The following is a 9,566-nucleotide window of genomic DNA, read 5'->3' on the forward strand; positions in this document are numbered from 1 at the left end:
GCTGCCCTACAACTTCAAACAAATGCACCACTTATGCCTAGCACTCTCCCATTCCTCCCTGTCCACCACACCTCTGTGACAGGTATATATAGAAAAGTCTAGAGAAAGACTGACACTAAAAATGTAGCATTCCTTTCTCAATGTGCTAATCTTGTTTTTGCTTTTACTAACAGTGGCTGGTATACAATTTTGCAGTTTTCTGTTCCTGGCTTGATTTTAGATCACCTATGGCTAAGGGCCATGGATATTACTATGAAATAGTAGTTTTAATTTCTTCATTTTTAACGTGTACTTTTTTTTTTTTACTTTTAAAATTAAATGAAAATTTCTCTGCCCACAGACAAGCTGTAGTAACTTTCAGTGGGAAAGTAACTTTCTGTCAGCATTTTTTTGCATTTCTTCTCTTAAGAGAACCCATGGCATGAAAAAAGCTGGAAACTCCACGGTTGTTTGCAAGAAAAGGAAATTGTAATTGATTCCTACAACCGAGAAAAAATTCTTTGATATTTGCACTATTCACAAGGAGTTCATCAGTGAAACAACAGCATATTCTGGGAAGCACACTCCAACATTGTCAAAGCTTTTTATAGTAAAATAGTCTAAGGGTAAAGGATTCATGTAAGTGAACAAGAATGTAACTCATACATTAATCAGTGATTGTGAATCAAAATTATTCTGGGTAATTAAGTAACTCTGAAGGTGTTTAAGTACACTAAAATAAAAAAAAAAACCTAAGACAGTATAAAATATCTTTGGCCTAAAGAAATCATAGATCACATTAATTTATCCCTGAATTCAGCCCAGCCACTGCTTAAGGTAGAGTACTGTGTAAATCTACAAAGCCAGGTACTACAGGCTCTCAGTTTGTTGAATGTTTTAATTAAGGGGATTCTGTCAAAGTATTTCTCACTATTAGGAGAATATTGTATACAAAACAACTAGAGATGGGTGAACTCATTTTACCTCATTACAAGCCCATTCAAAGACCACTTCTAATCATGAAATATTATTAGCTTCTTGTTCTTTTCAGAAGATGATGACATAGAATAATACCTAATGATAAAATAAGGGAAGTAAAGAGAAGAAAACAGCATGGGAAAAGAAATACCAACACCATATGAAGAATGAATTTGATAACACAGACAGAAGAAAGGAAATACTAGTAATAGTAAATACCAATAAAGGAATACTAGTAATACCTTCTATTCATGGTCCAATATCTGGCAGATTATGTGTGAAGTTTTTTTACCACAACCTACCTGCTAAGTTAGAGTACAGATCCAATTCCTACAATGGGGGGGAAAAAAAGGGTTTATGTTACATCAGAGAAATGTCTGCAAAGTCAAGCTAGCTCTTCAAAACTAGAAGAAGGTTCTGTGGTCCAGAAGAATAATGTAAGATGTTCATAGACACTGAGTTTGCTCAAGACTAATGATAATCCCTTGTGAAATGCAAACTGAAATTTTTTTGCCTACCAAAACAAGGCCTTTTTCCTACCCCCCTTTCCATTCACAGATGCTGGCATGTGTTGGCTTGTTATTGTAGTTTATGAATGTTGGCCTTTATTTCTGTGAAATAAATGTTATCAACTTCATTTGACAAAATGTAAAATTATATGTAAAGCTGACAGACTTGGAAAAAGTAATAGAAATTAAAAGGAGATAAACATAGCTTTAGGAATATGTGTTCTCTTGAACAGTTCTTTTACTCTGAAGGGCTACATAATTATACCAAGCCATATGTGTGTCTTTTTTTTTTCTTTAATAAATATTCCTGAAACTGGACAAGTGCTAATAGCGCCGCTCAGAAGAATGACATCTATCATCCAGAAAGTTCTCATTATATCTTACTTTATCAGTTCAGTGATGAAAAAAAATTAGCTATAAATCAGAATCTCTAATGATTTAGCTGAACTTAAAATAATATTCTAAAGTCTGACCATAAAAATGTGGGATTAGGCTATCCAGCCACACAAGATGTCACTTCTTTACCTGGGGATCTGCATGATGAATTATACTGTTCCCACACAGCACAGGACAGGTGGAATTTGAATGATACATCCCATAGCATATAAATCATATCATATAAAGTAAACACTCCATAGGTTATGGGTTTTAGTATTCTGGAATCAAGATTTCTTATGTCAATTGGTAGCTCTTTATGTTCTTCATTGGTCTTTTAATAACAAGCGATTTGATCTTTCTGTCTCATTGCTCTCATGTTAATAATTATGCAGGATTAAGAAAGCTCTAACTCTTAACCGTGCATATGGGAGGATGTATGGTTATGACACCCCTGTAAAATCTTTGTGAGAAAGACATGACCCAGGGCAGTGAGGAAACTCTCCCAGCAGAGCTGACAAGTTGGGCACAGTGCCATGCTGACATAGCTGCCCTGCGCCAGTTTGCTGTGCTGCCATGCGTGGTGGTCACCCCTCAGACACAGAAATCTGCCCCAGAACCCCATGTCTGAGGGTGGCAGGGGACTTCCAGTTCTTTTATGGGTTCCATTTTAACTATATCAGAGTATGCCACAGTCTTGCTTACTTGTTGTCTCAGGCAGGGAAGTTGATTTTGCAGGTGTCAGGCTAAGGCTCCATGGGGCTTTGCAGGACCCCCTGAGAGTCACCAAGCAGGGCCCTGAAGTCCATGTCTTTGCATCACACGCACAAATGATAGGAACATTGTTCCTGAGACTCTGATGGTTCAGCAATGGTGGAAACCAGCAGACAAGTCATCTTAAAAAAGCTGGCTGAAAAATGCTGCCTTTCTGCTTACTCCAACAGCTTCATGAAGCAATACAATGGACACAAATCTTTTGAGGACAATCACCCTATTTTCATTTTCAAAGCGCTTCTTCAGGCTTGGCTACTTCAGCTACTGCTTTACTAAGGAGCTCCATAAAAACTTGCACAACCGTGACAGAGGGGCAGAGGCTGATACAGAGGTAGGAACATGTCAGATCCACTTTGTTTCTAGTCATATGTTGGAATAACAAGATCCTTGCTGTTCTTGTTTAGCCAGACTGGCTATTGCACAGAGCAAGTTGGAAATGGAGGAGGAAGGAGAAACTTAATTTCTTTTTCTTCTCCCTGACTGCATAGGAAGCTGAAGTTCCTGGTAAGAAGATTCTGCTCCTCCCTGAGTCTCATGGCCCATGGCACGGCTGTACAGCAGGCATGGCCCTTTTTTAGACATAAAATTTTGCCCCTTGTGGGAAAGACCATGTCTGTTTTAGCTGATTATGGAAGGATGGATCTAAGGATGAAGAAAAGACCAAGGTGGACATAAATGTCAAAATAGTTTGGGCAATCAGCTTCTTCAGTCTTGTTCCTGTTCGAAGGGATCTGGGGGACTCCTGTGTTGGCTCTGTGTGTGTGTGTAGGAAGCCATTTCTACATCCCTGAGCTTGAAAAACAGGTCTGACAGGGTACTGGCCTGCAATGCTCTGGAAGAGCATGAGGCATGATTTCCCCATTTCCCATTTCCTTATGTTTTTTGATTCACTAAGTAAAAAACAGGGCTGCAAGCACCCTGGTGTACTTGGGAGTGAGCTGGTTTCTGTTTCCTTCCCGCAGGCTGCTCAGGTGTTCATGTGCTGGCCCCACTGAGAGGAGAGACACACAGCAAGAGTGGAGGGAGCTCCAGGTGCTGCTCTTCCTGCCTTATTCCTCACAGCCCTTCCACATGCCCACTGGTTAGAAAAAAAACAAAAACGAGCCACACACTCACAAAAAAACCCACCCAGCCCAGTCAAGTCTTTTCAGCAGATTAAACTTGTTTTGACTGAGCCATTCTCGAGGTGTTGTTTGTACATCACTGAGTTTCGGGGCCCTCACTTTAAAAAGGACATTGAGGTGCTGGAGTGTGTCCGGAGAAGGGCAACAAGACTCATGAAAAGTCAAGAAAATGTCTTCTGAGGAAGAGCTTAGGGTGCTGGGTTGTTTACCCTGGAGGAGGCTCAGGAGGAACCTCATCCCTCTCTACAATTCCCTGAAAGGAGAAGTGTAGTGAGCTGGGGACTGGTTTCTAGTTCTACTGTGACTGCAGTGAGAGAACCAGAGGAAATGGCCTTCAGCTGAGACAGAGGAGACTCAGATTAGGTATTACATGAAATTTTTCACTCTTAAAGTGGTCAGGCACTGTATTAGGTTCCCCCAGGGAAGTTGTGCAGCCACCATTTCTGGAGGGGTTTAAGAGGCACTTGGATCTGGTGCTGGGTGTGGTTTAGGGGTTAGGCCTGCTTTAGTGGTTTAGGGGTTACAGTGTTAGTGCTGGACTGATAGTTGCACTGGATGACTTTAGAGGTCTCTTCCAACCCTGATGTATCTGTGATTTGTCAGTGTAGTGACTACTAACTGTCCATACAAAAGACACTGTTTTTTCATACCTTTGTACTATTCATCATAAGATGTATTTCACAGAACAATTTTTTCTCTGGAATGGTTTTTCCCAAGCTGATCTTTTCTTCCCTCCCTCCCTCCACAGCAGCAGAAAGGGATGATGCAGCAAGAACGGGACTTGTGAGAGCTCTGTCCTTCCTCTTGTCTCAAGCAGGCTGTGACTGTTCCCTAATACAAGCCAAGTACTTCACCTGAGGACAGTCATTACCTTTTTCCATGCCAGCAGAAGATATTTCTGCCACCATGCTCTGCCTGCCCCTCCATGTTCTAGCTACAACAGCCAATGTGGGCTTGCACCTGCACCGCTCTTGCCAGAGGCATGGTGAACCAGAACCAGAACCACAGAACAGCTCTCAGGCACACGGTGTGTGATTTCTGGGGATGTGCCGTGCAGAGCTACGGGTTGGACTCACTGTTGCGTGTGGGTCCCTTCCAGCTCAGGCTGTTCTGTGATTCTGTGTTCACCTGCAGGGTGTGCGGTCGGCGGCGGGCCCCGAACGGTGCACGGAGGGCACGGGGCAGGGAAGCCGGAGCGGACACTGCTCCTAGATGCGCACGGCTCCTGGATGAGCACGGCTCCCGGCTCAGCACGGCTCCCGGCTCAGCTGGGCTCCCCGGGAAGGAGGAGCGCGGGCCGGCAGGGCGGCCGGCTGCCGTTCCCGGCGCGGGCCACGAGGTGGCTCCGCGCGGGTGACCCGGAGCCCTCAGAGGCCCCGGGGCCGCGCCGGCTGGGAGCACCGAGTCCGCGTTTCTCGTTCTGTCACATTTCACAGGCGCTTGCTCATCGCCGGGTCGGCCGGAGGACAGGCACACCCCTCCGTGCTTGGGAAAGAAGGAGGCGGCCTGAGGTGCCCGGGGAGGGTTCGGGCTGGGGTGAGGCCGGCGAGCGCCCGGCCCCGGGAGGTCACTGGCGGCTGCCGCCCTGCCCTCGCCTGCCCCCTGAGAGCGGGCGGCTGGTTTCCACGATGTGTGCCTGCAGCTTATTTAGGAAATAAATATCTACCGGTAGGAGATTATTGGGGTGATTCAGTAGGTAAAGGTGAAAGAGATATCGTAAAGACTTTCAGGGCTTTAAAAGTTGTAATAGAAGTTTTTTGTTTTTTTTTTCTTTTTCCTTTCCACACTCCTTTGAGGTGTGCTATTTCTATGAAGAAAATTCTGCTCACATTACAAAAGGGGGATGTCAGGGGGTTTGACTGTCATTGAAGTTGAAATGAACTTTGTCACCCTGTTTAAATATTTAAGTCTCCTGACACAGGCATATACATCATGAAGTGGTAAAAAATATATTTAAAATTACAACTGCCTTTGAGATGAAGCAATTCTATTCCCACTGTATCAGTTCACTTTGCTCGAGCAACGCTGAGGTACAGAGTATGGCAAGAAACTGTGGACTGGATAGGAAGCTCCATTATTAGAACCTGTGCATTTGGAGGGGTAACGTTTTGTTTTAAGCTGTTTTAGCCACTCTGTTGATTAAACTGGTTTCCAAGAGCTTAAACATCTTATCAATATGCACATGTATCTGTTTTCTTTCTCCTTCCAGTCATATTATGTCCTATTCCCTTAAGTAGCTGTAGTTTTACTATAGTTTCGTATTGTTTTGCATACTGGTAATATTTAGGGGATTTTTTAAACTTTCTCTTAACAGTCTCACCTTCCCTGCACACATACGATGTTTCCACTTTTATGTCTACTTTGGTCGCATTAAAAGTGCTAATTTAACTCAGAAGTCGGAAAATGGCCTTCAAACCTTGCTCTGTAACATCTTTGCTTTGGATGCAACATCGAGGAATGTAATGGTTGTACTTTAAAATGCAAGTGTTTGGGTTTTTTTCCTTAGATTTGCTTTGATAAAATAATTGTCATGTGAAAACTTTAATGTGATTCAGGACAGAAACCAGTTTTATTTTGGTGCACTTTGCCTGAGATGATCTCAAAGGGCAATAGCTTCCTAGGCATCTGTGAGTGTGCAAGGCTAAAGCTGGAGGCACTTGTGTGAGTGGGAGCCCTCAGTCATAATTTAAAGAGTTGTCTCAAAAGCAAACCACTATGATACGCTATGTTGACAGCAGACAGTCTCTTTAGTTTCATCCCTTCATGAGGAGATGGAGGGACTCACAATCAGCACACTGTTTTCATCTCCTGTGGGCCCCAAAATTAATTCTCTGAGAGACTGGAGCTGGGGATTGCCATGAAAAAGACTTGAATGAGCTGAAGGAGACTGGCTCATAGTGGAAATGATACCATAAAGGTAGAACCCCTCCATTTTGCTGCTGGTTTCTCCAACTCTGGCCCCACACCAGTTTACTTTTGGTGGGCTTAGCTGATAACACAAACATCTTCCAATCTCCGAAGGTGTGAAGGTTGCTACCAAATCCTACAGCTGATGAGAAGTGAACATTTATACATTCTTGTAGGTTGTTTTGTACATTTCTTGGAGACAGGAAGATATTCAAGGTAGATTGTTCACAAACATTTTGAGTAAATCCTTCCATATGTGAAGGAGAAGGCCACTCAGGTTGTGCTGTATCCTTACAACTTTTCAGTTGTTTACAGAACAACTGAAAAGGGCATATACAGCACCTGCTGGGATAAATAGGGGCTGAAAGTTCTCCCAGGTATTGAAAAATAATCATTCCAGTTTCCTTCCTACAATTCTTTTTTGAGTCTGAAACTATATAAACTATATATCACATATTGACATTTATGTCCTTCAGCAGTGTGACATCACTTGTCACTTAATGTAAATTTGTCCAAGTCATATAAAAGTCAAGTATCTGAAATCTGAGCTCCTAGTTACAATGAAATATACTCTTTCTGACTGACTCATAATTTTTTTGCTCTTATGTTCAAGCTTGTGGAAAATGAATATGCAACCAGGAATTAAGACAGAAGTTAAAACCTACATAAGGGATTTTAAGCAAACTGTGCAAACTCTACAAATCTATGTCCAGGTCCCATATGCTCTCAGTCACAAAAGTATTCAGTGTATAAATAAGCCCTTCCAATGAGCACAGTGGGATGGGGATTCATTCCTTCAGCGTGACGCTGATGTGTTTGACCTGGGGTTGGCCTACAGATGTGTGCCCATGTGTGAGCAGTGAGGACACTATCTGCCTGACAAGGTACATGCAGGATAAACACATTGGGCTGGTGTTTTAAGCAATTTAAAGATAAGTTTTGGCTATATTTTTTAAAGCTGTGACTTTTGTGAAGAAAGCAGCTAATGTTTTTAGTCTGTCACACCCACAAAGACATCTCTTTGTCCATCCATCTGGCTTGCTTTGTTTTCAGGCTGTTTTGTTGTGAAAGTGTTTTTAGGGATATCCTGTGGGATATATGTTGTGGGATATGTGGTGGGTTATATGTTGTGTTTGAGGTGATGACTGTGGTCCTCCTGTGCATAGCAGAAGTGAATTCCTTTCTAATTATGCACACCAGCTGCTGTCCAAGTCCTGTCTCCTGCACTAACATGTTTCTGCACTGGGAGAAACACTTTGTTCACATCTGGGGAGTAGCTGATGCAGTGAGTCATGACTGCAGAGGACAAATCCTAAACGTAATTCAGACTAGTTGTATATGTGGATTTGAAAGTACAGGCTAAAATCTTAAATATTACCTGTTCTTCAACAGGATGCCAGTAGAGGAAATGAAGTAATGGTGTGATGTCTTCTCAGCAAAGAGGCTGTTGTCATGTAAATCAACTTTCTTGAGATTAGCTGTTGTAAACTTGGATTCTTGGATCATACTTGTGAATTTTGGTCACCAAATATGCGTAGATTGGTCTAAGTCTAACAGAGGGAAGAGAGCGTTTTTGAAAACAAGGATGAGTTGTGCAAGGAGAGAAGTGTTCAAAGGAAGCATGAGTCTAGGCCCATCTGTAGTGATCTCAGAAGAGATATAGGAAAGGGAGACGTTGTGTGGGTGATGGTGATGTCTACAAACTCCTCTGATAAGGAGTTGATCACTTCTATGTCTCTGCATGGATGACCAGAATTAAAGCAGAGGGAACATTTGGAAGAGGGCAGATGTGAGTAGCTCTGTTAAGAGGATAGTGGAAAAAGAACTAGGCAAATACAATAAGTGATCTTCCAATAGAAAGAGAGTAAAGATAAAGTGTTAGGTCAAATTATTTTGAGTCATGTGTGGTCTGCTTGTTTTCTTGTGTTTATTGGAACAAAAAGAAGGTAGAAAAGTAGAAATTCTGTGTTTTATATATGAATTCTCATATATATGAATTCTCAAAAAACAGTTACAAGCTGGTTAAGGTGTTCTCAAGCCCTAGATTTGCAACTGTGATAGAGATGCAGACAACATGAAAATAGTTTTTTATTTTCAGCTTTGGTCACTGATGTAGATAAGAGAGTGTATGTGAACATCTGTGTGTTTGGTGAGTATATAAGTAAAACAATATACAGTGAATTTACCTCAATTTTCATGAAAGTGTCACCCGGCTTTGCACAGCAAATGTATGTGTGAACAGAGTAAAAAGGGAACAAAAAGCACTTAAGTTCTTTTACTTCATTGTTATCTAAATGTTTTGCACTCAAACAGCATAGAACATTATTTATTGAACTTTGGATATATGGGGGGGTGGTTTATGATATATCTTGTAGGTCAGTTGCAGGAATCACAGCTATGGATCTTCCAATTTCTGTCCAATTTTGATTCCAACAATTCACACTATCATAGCATTTTATATTTTTTATTTGGAAAAGGAAAAGGAGAAAAGATTTGACAATGCAGTTTAAAGAATGTATTTGGCAGACCTGGAGTATGTGAACCATTGTTTGCACACCACTGAGAACACAATGCCTCCTTTTAGATAATAGTGCTTTTATCCTCATAAACAAATTATGATGGTGGGACCTGGGTACTGTCCAGTACAATGACACAGAAAAGAATATCAGATAAGTTATTTCCCTATTGATTTTATCCTGAAAAATCAAAAATTCAGGGGAAATTCAGTCAGTTTTTTCAGTCAGTGACCATGTGGATGTTTGATTTTTGGGGATGAACAGGGTGAGATGTGCACATCTATATCTGTTTCAGGGTGTCTGAGCAAGTACAGAAAGTCCAAGATACCATTCTTACAGGAAAAAAAAGTAAAAAGCTCATTCTTAAGAAAACCCTGAAGCAATGGAATCTGTTTGGACTTAGG

At 41.7% G+C, this 9,566-nt stretch overlaps 1 protein-coding gene across 1 annotated transcript; it reads left to right on the plus strand.

Annotated features, from left to right (window-relative positions):
- Positions 1–4,052: 4,052 nt before the first annotated feature.
- Positions 4,053–7,292, plus strand: LOC135442904 (uncharacterized). Its single transcript, XM_064703182.1, has 5 exons — positions 4,053–4,102; positions 4,488–4,766; positions 4,874–5,369; positions 6,054–6,198; positions 7,260–7,292. Exons 2-5 carry the CDS (start codon positions 4,619–4,621, stop codon positions 7,290–7,292), a joined length of 822 nt encoding a protein of 273 aa, XP_064559252.1. The 5' UTR covers positions 4,053–4,102; positions 4,488–4,618.
- Positions 7,293–9,566: the final 2,274 nt, after the last annotated feature.

Source organism: Zonotrichia leucophrys, chromosome 2 (assembly GCF_028769735.1).
Source record: "Zonotrichia leucophrys gambelii isolate GWCS_2022_RI chromosome 2, RI_Zleu_2.0, whole genome shotgun sequence".
NCBI classification, from domain to species: Eukaryota; Metazoa; Chordata; class Aves; order Passeriformes; family Passerellidae; genus Zonotrichia; species Zonotrichia leucophrys.

Coding starts and splice junctions, on each gene's coding strand:
- LOC135442904 (XM_064703182.1), top strand. CDS start 4,619: ATGCCAGCAGAAGATATTTCTGCCACCATGCTCTGCCTGCCCCTCCAT. Junction 4,767..4,873: donor GAACAGCTCTCAGGCACACG/GTGTGTGATTTC, acceptor GTTCACCTGCAG/GGTGTGCGGTCGGCGGCGGG. Junction 5,370..6,053: donor GGGCGGCTGGTTTCCACGAT/GTGTGCCTGCAG, acceptor TTCTCTTAACAG/TCTCACCTTCCCTGCACACA.